The 16,649-nt window shown below is 60.8% G+C and overlaps 3 protein-coding genes across 5 annotated transcripts; 2 read left to right on the top strand and 1 right to left on the bottom strand.

Annotated features, from left to right (window-relative positions):
* Nucleotides 1–307: 307 nt before the first annotated feature.
* LOC117201498 (coatomer subunit zeta-1-like) lies at nt 308–3,738 on the bottom strand. Its single transcript, XM_033429078.2, has one exon. It carries the CDS (start codon nt 2,217–2,219, stop codon nt 1,686–1,688), a length of 534 nt encoding a protein of 177 aa, XP_033284969.1. The 5' UTR covers nt 2,220–3,738; the 3' UTR covers nt 308–1,685.
* A 75-nt stretch (nt 3,739–3,813) lies between these two features.
* TEDC2 (tubulin epsilon and delta complex 2) lies at nt 3,814–8,135 on the top strand. Of its 3 annotated transcripts, none has more exons than XM_033429075.2 (10): nt 3,815–3,912; nt 3,998–4,096; nt 4,324–4,394; nt 4,491–4,899; nt 5,366–5,419; nt 6,059–6,152; nt 6,325–6,436; nt 6,528–6,629; nt 7,066–7,253; nt 7,560–8,135. In XM_033429075.2, the coding sequence occupies exons 1-10, from the start codon at nt 3,872–3,874 to the stop codon at nt 7,707–7,709; spliced, it is 1,320 nt and encodes a 439-aa protein (XP_033284966.1). In that variant the 5' UTR covers nt 3,815–3,871; the 3' UTR covers nt 7,710–8,135. The 3 variants fall into 3 exon arrangements, with proteins under 3 accessions (XP_033284967.1, XP_033284966.1, XP_033284968.1); XM_033429077.2 differs by having other exon boundaries at nt 7,178–7,253; nt 7,560–7,697; XM_033429076.2 differs by having other exon boundaries at nt 3,814–3,912; nt 7,178–7,703.
* A 4,816-nt stretch (nt 8,136–12,951) lies between these two features.
* Nucleotides 12,952–16,019, top strand: NTN3 (netrin 3). The gene is made up of 6 exons (XM_004270288.3): nt 12,952–14,363; nt 14,435–14,623; nt 14,714–14,863; nt 15,032–15,082; nt 15,211–15,285; nt 15,582–16,019. The coding sequence occupies exons 1-6, from the start codon at nt 13,436–13,438 to the stop codon at nt 15,929–15,931; spliced, it is 1,743 nt and encodes a 580-aa protein (XP_004270336.1). The 5' UTR covers nt 12,952–13,435; the 3' UTR covers nt 15,932–16,019.
* The last annotated feature ends 630 nt before the right edge of the window (nt 16,020–16,649 follow it).

The following is a 16,649-nucleotide window of genomic DNA, read 5'->3' on the forward strand; positions in this document are numbered from 1 at the left end:
TTTTTAATTCTCAACATTATTTAGGCTCAACTAAAAAAAAGAAAATTCGATTCAAACCCCTCAGTGCTATCCTGACACTGTATGCAAAACCAATTTTCCCAGAGAGGTTAGCCAGAAAAAAAATTAAATGTCATTTGTAACATCTGAGGTGACCAAGATACAGAAGAGCAAGATTCAGAGGACCTGTTTGTTGGGTGAGGGTAGATCTGCTGTGAGTTCCTGAGAATAATGACCACAGGGACTTGGGATCTGACGAAGACTGACCCTGACCTCTCTCCCCTGCTGACACACTCACCCTGCTGATAGCTTTTTTTTTTTTTTTTGGAAAAAGAAATGTTTTATTCCTCTTTGCGCAGAACAGTATATGAAGGTGGCTATCATGCTGACTCCGCACACCTCTTACACAAAAATGCTCCCTCCAGGATGCCCAGTTACCCGCCCCACTTGGAGAACTGGCAGTTAGTGGGTGGGGACAGGATGCTAAGTCTCAGGAAGGTTTCTTGCGACATTTTTGTGGGAAGTTTTGGGTCAAGGGGAGAGATGACCCAACAGTGGGTGTCCCATCCTCCGTCTTCCTGGGGAAAGCCAAATCCCAAAGGTCTTCTGAAGAAAGGCACCTCTCTCAGCGACCTAGGGAAGGGAGGCGCCCAGACCTACTGCCCGGATGTAAGGCTGAGGCAGAGGGAGGACAGGGTTAAGCAGCAGAGATCGCAGACCCAAGGCAGAGGAGTGAGGTGCATGTGGGAGAGAGAAGGGGACTGAGAGAGCCCAGAGGCCCAAGTCATAAATTCCACCCTATCCCCAGTTCTGAGCAGAAACTCTTCTTCCCAAGACTGGAATGGCATTTTAGATCAGGGACTGGCTTTGCTCCAGGGCACAGACAGGGCAAGCCAGGCAGAGCTCGCAGGGGTAGTGAAGGTGGAAAGTTAAGGTATCAGACGGAGAGACAGACACTCCCACACCGAACACTCACAGACCACAGCAGTTTTGAAGGTATAAGCCAGGATGAGGGTAAAAAATGCAGCTGTGTCTGAAATACAGAATTTTATAAGCTCTGTCCAATACTATTTAAATCACTGCTCCTTCCACTCTGTCCCCTGACTATGAGCTGTTCCCAATCTTTTTCCCAAGGCTGGAGGCCTGGGCAGTAAAAAGGAATGGGAGAAAATACCGAGTCCAGCAAGCGGGGCTGTGGCTGAGACTTCATATGCCTCTCCCCACCCGCACTCCTTCTATAGAAAAGAATTCTCTCTCTCTCCCCTTGCTGGACATATGGACTGTTGGGATGAAGGCCGGGTAAAGGCAAAGGGAGGAAAACACTCAGCACATTCTTTCTCCTGCTTTGATCTGAAGTGTAGCTGCAGCAAAGGGCACAGAAGTGGAGGAGAAAATATGGGGGATAGGAGAGCATGGGAGTATAATCCAGTCGAGCAAGGAAGAGGGTGCTTCCCCTGCCCTGTGTCCAAATCTGCTAAGAGCTTTACTCCCAGGACTGCAAAAAAGAGTGAGAAGGAACGGGAAGCGTATACGGGTTTGCGAGGGGGCAACCACAGAAAGGATGGAGATTTAAGGATCCCTGTTATCCCCGAGATGACCCTGAGAGCATCATTTGTGGGGCTGGATGAGAAGTTACAGCAGACATGTGGATTTTTTGAGGGAGTGAGGAGCCAGGAACAGTGGGGTCTTCACCAAAGGAGTGACCACTTGATCTGTTCTTTGGCTGACTGCAGCACCTGAGACACGGTCTGCTCTGTAAGGGGTACATCTTCTCCCCTTAATGCCACCCAGTGTATCACTTGCTGGGGATCGCTCTCCAGGATCACCCCTCCGTCTACGATTTCATCCACAGCCAAGAAGAGCCCCTCCATGTTCTCCAGCAGAGCTCGCTTTTCTACATTTTTTCTCAGCGTCTGGCTCAAGGAGTCAAAGAGGCAATTCAGAACAGCCACGAGCATCAGCTCATTTTCACAAGAGCTGCAGATCACATAGAAATAGAGATCGATGCTGCTTTTGTATACCACTGTCAGGCTTTCCAAGAGGGCAATTTCACTGTCAGTCCGGTGGGTCTTGTTGAAAATGTTCTTCTCAAAGGCCTTTTGCTCCTTGATACTGGGGTAGGTGTCGTAATAGTACTTGGCAAAAAGTCGATCTCCATCATTGTCCAGCATCAGGATGGCTTTGACAGTATACAGGGAGGGTTCCAAAATCAGCGCCTCCATTTTGCCCCACAGCTGGTGCTGACGTGGAGCCCTGCTGATAGCTTTTGCTTCCTCTCGAAAATGTCAGAAAGAACCACTTAGCCAGGAGTGTCCCCCAAATGCTCTTGAACCAAAACGACAGGGACAGGGAGATGCTGACTCCGTGAGGCTTTTCTGGGTGTTGATTTCCCTGTAGGAGCTCTTTTTGCTACTGTAGTAGAATTCTGACCATCCTGGGTCAGGCATGGTTGAGTAAGGGAATCCCAGCATAGGGATTGCAGACCTCCCTGTTGACTGTGTGCCCCTGGCATGTGTGAGCCTCAGTTTCCTCATCTGTAAGATGGGGCAATAATACCTACCTCACAGGGGTGTTGTGAGGACTAAATGTGATGAGGGTAGTAGCAGCCACGTGATGTGCATGACTGAACTGCCTTCTCCCACTCCAGTGGGGACCTAGTACCACCTGACCGTGGTGTGGGGTGGGGTCTCCCTGCATCTTCTAAGCACTGACTGAAGCCCTCTTCCCTCCCCTCCTACCTCACAGAGAATCTCATTTTAGTCAGAATGCTGTCAGCCTCCCCGCACTAGGCAAGAAAACAGGCCACCACCGATGGAGGGGCCCACCCTAAGGGCAGTCCCAGGGCTGCCTAGGTCCTCACCCCCTTCTCCTTCTCTGCCTGGCACCCTCAACTCCCCTCCTTTGTGTCTCTGTCCTCTGCTGCAGCACCTTCCTATCAGCACTGTGAAACGGACACCTCGCCAACTTGAAACAACCCCTCCCAGGTTTGTCACCTGTCCTGCTCTCCCCTGAGATTTCTTGGCCCCTGAGGGGTTGGCATTCATCTGTTTTTCCTGTTATCTCCAATTACAGTGGACCCTGCTGCCCGAACCACTCCTCCCAGCCAGCATCTGTCCCTACAATCCCTCCTCGCCAGGTGTCTCCTGATTCTCTGAAGGCCCCGTTCCCCCAACCCGCAGACATTCCCTCCTGGGATAGCCTCCTGTGGTTTCTGTGACACCAGGCTCTGCTGTCCCTCCACCTCTCTGGGCTCCAGCTCCCCCTCACCTGTCCCCATCCATGCACACCTTGGACCAGCTCGCCCAGGCCCATTGCTCCATGTGCCACATCCTTGGCTCCTGGGCTTCATCCGCCTCTGCCCAGGTGCCCACTGATGCCTCCCCTGGATGTCATCACCTCACCAACATATCCAAAAGTGAACACTCCCTCCTCCCTTGTCCCTGCTCCCAACACACATGTAATCCTCACTTCTATCGACTGCAGTAAATACCTACTGGGCCACTCCATGTGCCTTGCCCTGTGCTAGGTGGCCCGGGGTCAGCAAGGCAGCAGGGCCCTGCTTTAGAGCGCCTTCACTACAAAGACGAAGCCAACCGTTAAGCGATCACAGGTGCCACCATCTACCCGGTTATCCAACCCAGAAGCCTGCGCGTCACCCGAGGTCCTCACCCGTGTTCCCTCCGCTGCCCCCGGCCCGAGCTCAGAACCGGAGTCACGGCTTGGACCCCGGGGGAAATGGGGGGCCTTGAGGCGGGATCATCATCGGGTAGGGCGGGCCCTGAACTCTGGGCTCGGAATTGGGCAGTCCGGCCGGAAGGGGCGGTCTTCTAGGCCGGAAGGGGCGGGATTTGACGGCGGCGGCAGATCGCGAAGAATGGATACCGCCTTCACGTTGCTTGCCGGCAGCTCGCGCCGGTGGGTCCCGCGCCGCTGGAGGGGGCGGGAGGCTGCGCGGCCCGAGGCTGGCCAGGGTGCTGAGCCTCTGGTGCGTCCTTTCCAGGCTAGTGGCCGAGCTGCGTGACGCCCTGGACTCCTGCGCCGAGCGACAGCGGCAGCTGGAGCGGAGCCTGCGAGTCTCCCGGCGGCTGCTGCGTGCCTGGTACGCGGACCCCGGGACCACCCGGCTAGGCCTCCCTCGGGCCGTCAGAACCCCGCTTAGCGACCCCGGGCCGGGAGGCCCGGCCCAGCTCTCACTTCGGAGTTGCGGGTTGTCAGTGCTCCCCGCTTTTTCTGCAGGCTCTGAGACTGCGGGTCTGCCCCTAGGCCAGGCGGCCTTGGGGGCCTGTTGGGCCCTGGCCGTGCCACGGCTGCCTTGTGTCTTCACAGGGAACCAGCCGAGACCCTGGCTCCGGAGCCAACCCCAGGGCCAGAAACTAATGAAGAGGCCCCATCTGCAGGTAAACCTCAGCCATCTACCTTCTCCAGGTGCCACCTCTGGCCTGTCTTCAGACATGAAGTGGTGAGGGGCCTCTACATGACTCTGGTTTTTGCAGCATGCATACCCAGCCCGCAAGACCTCAAGGAGCTGGAGCTTCTGACCCAGGCACTGGAGAAGGCTGTACGGGTGCGAAAAGGCATATCAAAGGCTGGAGAAGGAAACAAGGCCCCCAGCCTGAAGTCTGGATCCATTGCCACTTCCCCTGCCACCAGAGCCTCTTACCCACCCAGCACCTCACACAGGGCTGGCAGCCGTGCATCAGAGACAAAACCTCCCAGGGGCATCCTCCAAACCAGGGTGCCTACCAAGGACCTCCCTGAGCGCAGGCGTCTGTCAGTGGGGGATCAGGCCTGTATGGGGCAAGGGACTGGAGCCACCAAGCCTAAATCAGGCCTCAGGAACGAACAAATAGTCCTGTCGGCTGCTTCTCAGGCCCCAGAAGCTTTTACACTCAAGGATAAGGGGTAGGTTTCCCAGACCCTCACTAGAGGAACTACTGTCTCTACCTGATCAGATCCTGGGCAGCAGCAGGAGTCTGGGTTTGGGGTGACAGGGAGGGCAGGGCATTGAGCTGGATGTGGGCCAGGGGAACCCCAGGATGCCACCCCATGAGGGGTGGCAAGCCCAGAAGCTGGCAGAGTGGAACAGCTGGCTGTGAAGGTGCCATGTTTGATGCACTGGGGCGTGACCTGTGCCCTATCCACTTATCCACCCAGCCCCAGGGCTCCACATGAGCTCTCGAAGGCCTGGGCTCTGCTTTCTCTTCTCTCTGCCAGGTGGTACCTGGACTGGGCTGGCTCCTGTGGTCACCCTGGAAGCCCTGTCTGAGGGGTGGGTGAGCTTCATCTCTCACTGGGCTCTGAGTAGGGAGTGGGGCCTGCAGCCCCCAGAGTGAGACAGAGCTGCTCTGAGCACCGGCTTCCCTGACAGGATCCTGCTGCAGCTGCCTGAGGCCTTCAGGAAAGCGGCTTCCCGGAATTCCCGGTGAGGCTGAGTCTTGTGGCTGGGTGAAGGGGGAGGGGAGACCAGGGGAGTGTGGAAAGCAGGGAGGCTGAGGCTTCCCACTGGTAAGACTTCCCACGGGTCCCTTGGCTTTCTTTGCTGGGTGGTGACACTCCACATTAGGAGAGTCAGCCTCCCTAGGACGGCTGTAGTCACCTTAGACTCAGCCAGCAGCTTCTGAGGCCCCAAGGCACTTAGTGTCTCCAAGTCCCCATTTGTCTTCCTTGTGAAGATGACAGTAATAGTACCAGCTTCTAGAGGTGTTGTAGGGGTTAAACGAGGTGGTGGCTTTTCGGGTGCTTGTGCTGTGCCTGGCACAGAGCCAGCATCCAAAGCTCTTACCAGACATTTTGGTCACCAGTCACTGCTGGCTCCTCTCCCCTTTTCCTTGAATTCTCTCCTAGCATTTCCCAGAGTGGGTCAGCTCTGTCCCCTTTTCATGGACAGTGTCCCCCTCGGTTCTCCAGGACACCCAAAGGCCCCTCCTGACATTCAGAAGAGCCAGACACCCCAGGCTGGGGCTGCTACCCTGGCCCTTGCCTACTTCTCGTGGCCCAGCCCAGCTGGCTGTAGTAACCACGTTGCTTTCTGGTTTGTGGGCTGTGCATGTGTGTATCCCAGCCTGTGGGCCCAGCTCAGCTCTACACAGACCAGTGATTCTGTGGATGCTGCTACCACCGCCAAAACGCAGTTCCTCCAGAAAATGCAGACAACTGTATCCTTGCGGGGCTTGGGGGAGTGAGGGGTGGGGGGCAGAGGTTCTGGCTCTAAACCTGGCGAGTCTGAGGAGGAACAACTCCAGGAAGGGCCAGAGCTACTCCAGGACCCAGCCCTTGGGGAAAGCGGAGGGGCCTGACCACAGGGGACTTTCCATGACCCGCATGCAGTCAGGCTGGCCTGGCCCCAGGCTCAGTGCCACCGAGGTGGAGGCAGAGGTGCGGCACCTGCAGAAGGCCTGCTTGCTGCTAAGACTTCGAATGGGGGAAGAGCTCACGGCAGGTTAGTGGGCCCTCAGTTGCGTCTCTGGTCAGGGTGGGGAAGGCTTCAGGACCGGCGTGGACCTGGCCTGCTCCCCCTGGCTCTCGTGTAGACCCCAAGGACTGGATGCAGGAGTACCGCTGCCTGCTCACCTTGGAGGAGCTGCAGGCCATCGTGGGGCAGTGTCTCCACAGGCTGCGGGAGCTATGCACAGGTGAGGCCTGCCCCGCCCGTGCTGAAGTCTGGGGTCAAAATCCTCTAGCCACGGGGTGGTGTTGGGACTTTAGCAGCAGCTTGGGAACGGAGGCAGGCGGGCAGGACGGCCCTTCCCTGTGTCACCCCACTGCATTCTGAGTTCTCTGCAGTTGTGCTGTGGAGCTGGCCAGCACAGCACCCCTGCTCCAATTTCTCTCCCGACACACAGACCCCACCACTCCGAGTAGCTTACTTATTTATCCAGTTATTGAAAAAGTGCCTTGTGACAATCAGAGAGGTACTGGCAGATGCCTGGTATTGCAAGAGTTAGTTGTTTATGGACAATAGGGCTTCATACAGGAGGCAAGGGGAGACTTTGCACCCCCTTAAAGGGGCCTGGGGAGGAGGTGCCTGGCTTGTGCCCTGTGAGGCCATATCCCCTGTCCTCGCAACAGTGGTGGAACAGCAGCTGGGGCCGTGGCCTGAGGGGAGGTTCCCCAGGGCCTCCTTGCCCTGTGGAGGAGGAGCAGACCCTATCTGGAGCCCCCAGTTGCTTCTCTACTCTAGTACCCAGGAGCTGCAGACCCTGGCGGCCCTCAGGCTGCGGGTGGCCATGCTGCACCAGCAGATCCACCTGGAAAAGGTACTTCTAGAGTAGGGAGTGGGTGACTGAGTGTCGGGGAGCCGTGGGCCCTGGGGAGGACTCTAGGTCTGGAGCCTCATGAGGGCTTGGCCTCAAGAGCCTATCTGTGCTCCTCCCACCAAGACCCACCAGGGAAGGGTGGGAGCTGCTGGGCCTGTGCCCCTGTGAGGGTGCTGGAGCTTCTGGAGGAGGGATGGGCTGGGGCATGGTGCCTCAAAGCCGGCCCTGGTTTGAGCCCTCCTCTGGGGGCCCTGGGCCAGCTGGGACAGGGCCCCCTTGAGACCTTGGTCCTGCACCACCCACCAGGTCCTGATGGCCGAACTCCTCCCCCTGGTGAGCAAGCAGGAGCCGCTGGGGCCACCCTGGCTAGCGCTGTGCCGGGCTGTCCACAGCCTGCTCTGTGAGGGAGGCCAGCGCTTCCTCACCATCCTACGAGAAGATAAGCCTGCTGACTGAGCCCTTCCCATGGCCAGGCCCACCCCCAGTCCCCCAGAACCCTGCAGCAAAGGCAGGCTGGCTCTGCCTCTAGCCTGACTGTCGGTGAGAGCCCCCCTTCCCTAGGAGGAATCAAATGAATGGGCATTGAGGGGACTTTCACTGGTACAGTGAGCCAGGGGCCCAGAGATGCTTGTACCCCCTTAGGAAACCAGGTTTCCAAGGGGCGGGGACTGCCCCCTGGCTCTTCCTGAGGAACTTAGGGCCTTTCTAATGGCTGCTAAAGCTGCTGGTCAGGGCTCAGCTTGGCTTGGCTTTCCACAGGCTCAGGAGACCTGAGACTGGTGGGGGCTTTTCTTAGCTACTTCTGTTTTCTCTTGCTGTACACTTAAAAGCTACTTGTGTGACATTAAAACTACTTTAGAAAGTTTATATATTTAAATCATACCAAGGTGCGACTTGGTGCATGTTTGTTTTCTTCTTTGTGTTTATTATATACCAAGAATATATCAAGTATATTTACCAAGAATAGGCATATCCCTTGTGTACTGAAGGGAGGGGGCAAAGCCACTCAAGGTGGGCTGCCCTGGGGACTTGCCTCATGCACTGGCCCTAGCATACCTGAAACCTCTCCCCACAAGTGCCTACATTTGTACCGGGCTTATCAAAAGACAAGCCACAAGCTAGTATTGCAGTGGACGTCCACTGTCTGCCCACAGCCATCTTTCCTGGCACCCATGCCCACCACCTGCTCCTGTGCCATTGCTGTGGCTTATGTGGGCCCCCCAGACTGAGTCCACCCCTCCCCTGCTCCACTGTCACTTCCAAGGCTCCTACCTCCCCTGTTGAAGGAGGCACTGTTTCTTGGAAGGCAAGAAAGTGTAGAGGTCAAGGTCACAGCCTCTGGGTTTACAGGTCACACATCTTGGGTTTACATCATGACTTGTTTGCTGCTCTGGGACTTCCAGCAAGATTCTTGAAGACTCTGAGCCTCAGTTCCCAGTGTTGTCCCCACTGTCATACTGGGGTAGTGGTTATTACCACTGGGCTGAAGATGAATAAGGTGGTGTTAGATGCTTCACAGCTCTGCACCCTGGTGAGGGCTTTGAGGCAGCAGTGTCCCTTTCATGAGCCTTTAGTGAGTACCTGTGTGGACCAGGCACAACCCTCAGAGCTAGGGCAGTAGCCCTTTGTGTGGACAGTGATGTGAGACCAAATAACACCTGCTTCTGCCCTGAGAAGCCCAGGCCCAGGAGGCAGATGACTCCTGGAGAAGGCCAGGTTTTCTGCAAGCCTGATGAAGTGCTGCAGGTATGGGGGATGAACTGGGTGAAGTTGAAGCCGCCTCAGGGTAGCCCCACCCTGCAGGAGGCCCTACTTGTAAAGGGCCCCACAGTCCAACAGGCCAGAAACCTTGGACATGGAGTCCCAGGTCCTTGGAGCTGCTGGGGACCAGATGACAGACCAAAGTAGAAAATGAAAAATTAGGGCCCTCACTGCACTAAGGGGGCCTCCAGGGAGTGGAACTCCAGAGCAGGAAACCAGGGAAGGGGGAGAAAGAGAGGGAGGGAGCCTGGGGTACAACCACCTCCTTCTGGCCACTCCACTGCTGCCTCCAGAGCTTATGTCCAGGTGCTGGGATCTGGAGGAACCCTTAATCTCCAGGGCAAATCCCACCACCCCCCTGTTACTGGCCACCCCAGAATCCGTAGCAGGTGGTCTTCACTGCAATTATTTCACCCACTGGTTGTCTTAGTTTATTGTGCACTTTATTGTCAGGGATGCTGTCCACCTGCATCTCTAGCTAAGCGCAGATGGGCACCCAGAGGTTGTTGACTCGACCCACCTGGCCAGTCCTGGGCACTGGTGGTGTCCTGCGGACCTCTGTGGGCACCTGGGCCTTCATGGGCAGGGAGGTGCCAGCAGATAACATGAGGGGAGAGATCTGGGTAGGTCCCAACATAAGGCACCCAAAGCAGAAAAGGGAGACCCCCTGCGAGTTAGCGCCCGCCCACCTCGATTCCACACCACGCCAGGAGGCTGCAGCGAAGAACTGTCCCCGTGGCGTCACTGCATCGCCGGCCAATCTGCTCCGACGTGGCGGGCAAGCGGGGTTGCAGGGGGCGCCCACACCCACCCGGAGCGCAGACCCCGCTTCGGTAGCATGAGCGCGGCCGAGCGCTCGCCCCCTGCGCCTGCCGAGGCCCCTGAGCCCCCCGGGGCCCTACGCTCGCTGCTCTTGGCCACCGGCGTCGCGGGGGGCTCTTGGCCGCGCTGCGTCCTGCCGTTCGGCGCCGTGGTTCTGCTTGCAGGCGCCGCTGCCACGGCCATCACCTTCTCGCTGCGCGGACCCCGCCTGGACCTGGCCCAGGGCTCGGCGCGGGCCTCGGGCTACTGGCCGCTGCCTTCCTGTGCTGGCGCGCATGGCGGCGGCGGCGGCAGAAGGCCGGGCGCGGGGGGCGGCGGGAGCCGGGGACGCCCTGAACCCACGCGCCAAGCCCTCTCCCCTGCGAGGTCACGGCGAGCCGGCGCCTCCTCCCTCCGGATCTCGCCTGTGCCCGGCTGGCGCAGTGCCAAGCGCGTGTGGCGGAAGCCTCCTCCCCAGACGCCGTCCCCAAACTGTTCTGAACCCTCAGGATGCCCAAGCTTTGGGCACTTCGAGCCATCTCCCTCCCCTCCCCCGACTCAGCTCTCCCGCTCTCGCACCCGCCTCCGCCCATGTTGCTTTTGAGCGTTTCGCTTGGCGCGCAGAGCCGTCCTGGCTGAGCGCGGGGCTGGCGGCAGTCTGCATGGCACGGGGGGCCTGCAGGGTATGCAGGGTCCTGGGCGGAGGCGGGCCGGGGACTTGACGTGGCTACCCTCCTCGGGGCGAGGCACAGTGGTCTGTGTCCTCCTCCCCTAGCTGTCCAAACCCCACTGGTTTGGAAGCCCCTCGAGGCAAAATAGGCGCTCAGTAAATGTTTGTGCTATATATGAACAAGTGGTGGCTTGCAAAAGTCTGGTGGGGACAGTAAGTCCTGGGCTAAGCCGGGAGTATTTTATCAGTTGGCCTTTTAAGAGAAAGACCCCAGCCCCCTGAGACATATCAGGACCCCCCTCGGTCCCTTTTCCCCCAGAGAGGTTCCTGGAGCCCCAGAGCTAGCAGCTGTCACTCTGAGTGGGGGCAGGGGAGGGGAGGCCTGCAGCAGCCTGAGGAGTTGCAGGTGGGGAACTAGAGGCTGAGCCTCTTCTAAGGTGCCAGGAAGGGGCAGGGCCAGCAGAGAGATGTGAGGTCTGAGAGGCCCTAGTCAAGGACTGGGGACAGATGGCTGAGTCCCAAGGAGCACTGAGCCTGGGTGGGGGGCTGTGAGGAAGGCCCTCCCTAACTCCCATCACACCATCTGCCAGGGCTGCCCCCGGGGCCAGAATAGAAAGCACACCTAGGGCCACTCCAGAAAAGAGCCTGGGCTGCCTGCAGCCACCTCCCTGGGGAGCTAGTGGGGCAACGACGCTCTGGGCCAGGTACCTGCCTGCTGACCCCGATGAACACTCTGCAGGATGAGCCCTGGGGGCCTTCACCCACACCAGAGGCCACCAGATGTTCTGCACACCCTACCCCCAACTCACGAGGAGGCTGTGCTGCACACAAAGTCTGCAAGGCTCGGGAGGGGGAGCTGCTCCCTGCTTTCCTCCTTCCCAGCAGGAGTCCTGAAGTCCAGACAGCCAAGGTTTCCCTGGAGTCTTGTCTCAGGCCCTGGGGAACCACTGGCTTGGGCCTGGGCATTTCTCCCCACTGTGGCCACCTCCTTGCTTCTAACAGTCCGAGAAGGATCTATCGCACCTCCCTCTCTCCCACCAGAGCTCCCCCCATCCCAAGCATGTTTGAGGCTGATGATCAGAAGAACCTTGAAGAGAATGGTTGGGAAGGTGCTCTTTCTGAACTTGACCCATCCCAGAGCAGAACGGTGTTCCCTGCCAGCTACCTCATTCGTGCATGGCTGTTTGTTATAAGGGACACATTCTCTTTATTGGGAAGTTGAGGGACAGGCCCCAGTGGCACCTGCTTTGTGGGGTGAGGGGCACCCTCGGCCTTCCTGTTGCTGCCAGAGAAGAAGAGAGAGGCCAGCAGCCCCTCTGGCCCTCCTGGCTTAGTCTTTCCAAAGTCTCCTATTATCCCTTCAGTCCCTTCACCCCTCACCCCTGCATTTGTGCTGGTTAGGCCTGGTGAAGGGCCTGACCAGAGAGTGTCAGTCACTCCAGGTAGCCCATCAATCACCCTGTCTTCCTGCTGCTCCTTCTCCAAGGTCAAGCCCTCGTGTGTCCTCTTCTCCTTCAGTGTCCCCTGGGAGGCTTCTATGTCCTCCTGCTCCTCCTCTCCTAAATAGCACAAGGATTCTGCTTCTCTCCATCCTCTTCTTATCTGTCCTTGCAGTGTCTCTGGCCCAACCGAAGGTGGCAGCCCCGCCTACATAGACACACCCATGTGGTGTCCTCCACTGACAGCTGGGCTTGGCCTGGGGTCAGCCTCCCATCTAGAACTTCAGGCCTCAGAGCTGCTCCCAGGTGGGATATATTCCCATGTTCCCTGCCCCCTTTGCATGGGGCTGACCCTTCCTGGGATGCTTTGCCTCCTCCATCAAGGAGAGACTCCAGTCTGTTGAGCTCCCTGGCTACATCCAATACCTATGTGGCTCATGAAATCCCAACAGCTTGGCAAAGTTGAATAATAGGCATCTGGCTGATGAGGAAACTGAAGCTTGGGCAGGTTGAGGAACTGAAACCACACAACTAGAAACTGAAGCAGCTTGGATTCAAAATCAGACCTGGCCCCAATCCTGGGTTCTTTTTACTACAGCAGACTGCTGCCCTGGGGACACCCCACAACCACCAGCCCAGCTTGGCTCCCTCTGTGCTGAGTGTGCCCTGTAGGGACCAATGGGAGCATGAGGGTCCCACCTTCAGATCCAGGGCCCAGCCTGCCTGATGGGCCTGAGGGAGGAGGCAGCCAGACCCCCACCCGGCACGTGGCACAACCCCAGGAGCAGTCAAAGCCTGGAGGCAGGCCGGGGGCCGGCTGGGTGGTCCCCCACGGGCTGCGTGGCTGAACCACCCCCTCCAGAGCCCTCCCGCCAGCACATTCCTGGCTCCCCGGCCCCTCCCCCGGCTCCAGGGCCTCCCAGCCCCCTCCCCCGCTGGCCCAGCCAGTGTCTGAATCTGCTTCTGATTCCGGCTCTGCCGACGAGGCCCCCTCCCCGGCCCCCTCCCCTCCCCTCCCTCCCTCCTTCCCGGCCCGAGCAGCCCCGCCCCCGGCTGCGCCCAGGCTTGCGCCTGCTGCGCCCCCCACCCTCTACTGGCACAGCTTGCCCGCCCTCGCTGCAGCCGGGAGGAGGCGGCGGCCGGGGCGCCCCAGGCCCCGCCCGCCCTCGGCCAGTCCCGGGAGGCCGGGAGACCTGCTCCACCCGGCCCTCGGTGGGTGAGTGCGAGCGGCGGGCGGCGGGTGGGGCCTCTGCGGGCGGAGGCGCCGAGAGCGGGGGCGACGCCTGTCAACGCTCCAGGCCCAGCGGGAGGACGCGCCGACATCCCCGCTGCTCCGCTCGGCCCGGGGCGTAACGGCGGCTGCGCCCACCTCTGGGCCCTGACTGGAGCGGCCCGGGGCTCTGGTTGCTCGGCACCGCGGGCCAGCGGGCAGAGCCTCGGATCGGGCTCTCTCTCCCGAGGGCAGCGGCGTGGGCCCCCGGCCGGCTGGCTGACCCACGGCGGCTCCGGCCATGCCCGGCTGGCCCTGGGGGCTGCTGCTGGCCGCGGGCACAATCTCGGCCGCGCTGAGCCCGGGGCCGCTGGGGCCCGCCGACCCCTGCCATGACGAGGGGGGCGCGCCCCGCGGTTGCGTGCCCGGCCTGGTGAACGCGGCCTTGGGCCGCGAGGTGCTGGCGTCCAGCACGTGCGGGCGGCCGGCCACGCGGGCCTGCGACGCTTCGGACCCGCGGCGGGCACACCCTGCCACCCTCCTGACCTCCGCAGGGGGCACCACAAGCCCGGTGTGCTGGCGTTCGGACTCGCTGACGCAGGTGCCCCTCAACGTGACCCTCACAGTGCCCCTCGGCAAGGCTTTTGAGCTGGTGTTCGTGAGCCTGCGCTTCTGCTCTGCACCCCCCACTTCGGTGGCCCTGCTCAAGTCGCAGGACCATGGCCGAAGCTGGACCCCACTGGGCTTCTTCTCCTCCCGCTGTGGCCTGGACTATGGCCGCGTGCCTGCCCCTGCAGATGGCCCAGTTGGCCTGGGGCCCGAAGCCCTGTGCTTCCCTGAGCCCCAGGCCCAGCCTGATGGGGGTGGCCTTCTGGCCTTCAGCGTGCAGGACGGCAGCCCGCCAGGCCTGGATCTGGACAGCAGCCCGGTGCTCCAAGACTGGGTGACCGCCACAGACATTCAAGTAGTGCTCACAAGGCCTACCATGCTGGGGGACACGAGGGACGCCACGGCCATGGTCCCTTACTCTTACTCAGCCACTGAGCTCCAGGTGGGCGGGCGCTGCAAGTGCAATGGGCATGCCTCCAGGTGCCTGCTGGACACCCAGGGCCATTTGATCTGCGACTGCCGGCATGGCACCGAGGGCCCCGACTGCGGCCGCTGCAAGCCCTTCTACTGCGACAGGCCATGGCAGCGGGCCACAGCCCGGGAAGCCCACGCCTGCCTTGGTGAGGCCTTGGAGGGTGGCCTGGGGATCTGAGACCAGGCCAGCCTGTCCCTGACTCATCCCTCCCTGCAGCTTGCTCCTGCAATGGCCATGCCCGCCGCTGCCGCTTCAACATGGAGCTGTACCGACTGTCTGGCCGCCGCAGTGGAGGTGTCTGCCTCAACTGCCGGCATAATACTGCCGGCCGGCACTGCCACTACTGCCAGGAGGGCTTCTATCGAGACCCAGGCCGTGCCCTGAGTGACCGCCGCGCTTGTAGGGGTGAGCCTGCTGCCAGCTACCTGCACACCCTCACCTTCTGGTTTCCCACATCCCTAGATGGGCTTCTGACCATCCCACTTCTATCCTCAGCCTGTGACTGTCACCCTGTTGGTGCTGCTGGCAAAACCTGCAACCAGACCACAGGCCAGTGTCCCTGCAAGGATGGCGTCACTGGCCTCACCTGCAACCGCTGTGCCCCTGGCTTCCAGCAGAGCCGCTCTCCAGTGGCACCCTGCGTTAGTGAGTGATGCTGCCCTGCTTAGACCACCTCAGCCAAGGTCAACCCAGCTCCCTGCTGCTGCCTACCTGGGCCCCGCAGATCCCCCTGCCCCCCTCAACTGTCCCCTGAGCCCTGCAGATTCCCTTGGCTCCCTTCAAAGGAAGGCCTTTATCTCATCCTCTCCACAGAGACCCCTGTCCCTGGACCCACTGAGGAGAGCAGCCCTGTGGAGCCCCAGGGTGAGTGGAGGTTCCAGAGGGGGCATGTCCTTGGCTGGAGGGGGCTACGGATTTCAGGAGGGGAGGAGGAGAGGGTGGGAGAAGGAGGTGCAGATCGGTGCCAACCTCCTCCTGCGCCCTCCTCCCAGACTGCAACTTGCACTGCAAACCTGCCCGTGGCAGCTACCGCATCAGCTTGAAGAAGTTCTGCAGGAAGGACTACGGTAGGCCACCCTCAGGCCTCCTGCCCCCGTCCTCCTCACCTTGCCCTACTTTCTCTCCGTATACCCTGACCCTCGCTGGACCCCAAGGCCATCCCCTGGCCCTCAGGTCCTACGCTGTCGCCGGCCCCGCCCTGTCAGCCCCCGTGGCCTCTTGGTGCTCCCGCTGCGGCGTGTCCTCTTTGTGTTCCTCCTCCACCCCGCCTCCCACCCCCGCGGGCGCCGTGTCCTCCTCTGCGCGGCCCGCCCCCTCCGGGCCCCGCCCCGCCTGACCCCGCCCCCTCTCGCCTCCCCCGCAGCGGTGCAGGTGGCGGTGCGCGCGCGCGGCGAGGCGCGCGGCTCCTGGACGCGCTTCCCGGTGGCCGTGCTTGCCGTGTTCCGGAGCGGCGAGGAGCGCGCGCGGCGCGGGAGCAGCGCGCTGTGGGTGCCTGCGCGGGACGCCGCCTGCGGCTGCCCGCGCCTACTACCGGACCGCCGCTACCTGCTGCTGGGGGGCGGACCGGGGGCCGCGGCCGGGGGTCCCGAGGGCCGGGGGCCCGGGCTCAGCGCCGCCCGCGGGAGCCTCGTGTTGCCTTGGCGGGATGCGTGGACGAGGCGCCTTCGGAGGCTGCAGAGGCGCGAGCGGCGGGGGCGCTGCGGGGCGGCCTGAGCCCGCGGGCCGGGCGGGGGCCGGGCGGGGACCGGGCGGGGACCGGGCGGGGCGCTTCTCACACATCAAGGCACACGTTCATCCAGTGCATCCGCCTCACGAGAAGTCTTTGCTCGCGTCGCGCGCGTCGCCATCTGGGCCCCCTGCCCCGACACTGCCCTGCGCCTCCTTCGGTGCCTCGAGCTCCTGCCCAGGAGGGGTGTGACGGACGCAGGGACACCCCCGCCCCAACAGAGGGATGTGATAGCCCCAGAGAGCTGCTTTGAGGCCCCCTGGAGCACCTGTCATCCAAAGGACCCCTTGCCCCCCCCACCCTCAAGCTATCTGCCTTCTCAAAGGGACACCACGATACCCCCAGAGGGCTGTGAACCCCCTGTGGGGCCGAATACTTAGAGGTTCTGCGAACACCTCAAGGGCCTCTGTGACACAGCCCCCCGTGATGTCGTGGTCCCTCAGCGTTCCCACCTTCCTGAAAGGCACTGACACCCCCCTCAAATAGTTATGAACCCCCTTCTGATGCCAGGACGCATAGAGATCTGCGAATACCCCAAGGGCCGCTGAGACTCCACCCGCCCCCGGACTCTGTGATCCGCCAGAGAGCGCCCTGACTCCCCAAGAGGCACTGTGGCTACCACAGACGCCTGTGGACCCCCATGGAGCTCGGTGACACTGGCTCCCCCGCCCCCTGTCAGGACACGCAGAGGGCGCTATGACTCCT

This window comes from Orcinus orca, chromosome 16 (genome assembly GCF_937001465.1).
Source record: "Orcinus orca chromosome 16, mOrcOrc1.1, whole genome shotgun sequence".
NCBI lineage: Eukaryota > Metazoa > Chordata > Mammalia > Artiodactyla > Delphinidae > Orcinus > Orcinus orca.

Coding starts and splice junctions, on each gene's coding strand:
- LOC117201498 (XM_033429078.2), bottom strand. CDS start 2,219: ATGGAGGCGCTGATTTTGGAACCCTCCCTGTATACTGTCAAAGCCATC.
- TEDC2 (XM_033429075.2), top strand. CDS start 3,872: ATGGATACCGCCTTCACGTTGCTTGCCGGCAGCTCGCGCCG. Junction 6,437..6,527: donor GGGGGAAGAGCTCACGGCAG/GTTAGTGGGCCC, acceptor GCTCTCGTGTAG/ACCCCAAGGACTGGATGCAG. Junction 7,254..7,559: donor AGCAGATCCACCTGGAAAAG/GTACTTCTAGAG, acceptor ACCACCCACCAG/GTCCTGATGGCCGAACTCCT.
- NTN3 (XM_004270288.3), top strand. CDS start 13,436: ATGCCCGGCTGGCCCTGGGGGCTGCTGCTGGCCGCGGGCACAATCTCG. Junction 14,864..15,031: donor TCCAGTGGCACCCTGCGTTA/GTGAGTGATGCT, acceptor TCCTCTCCACAG/AGACCCCTGTCCCTGGACCC. Junction 15,083..15,210: donor CAGCCCTGTGGAGCCCCAGG/GTGAGTGGAGGT, acceptor CCCTCCTCCCAG/ACTGCAACTTGCACTGCAAA.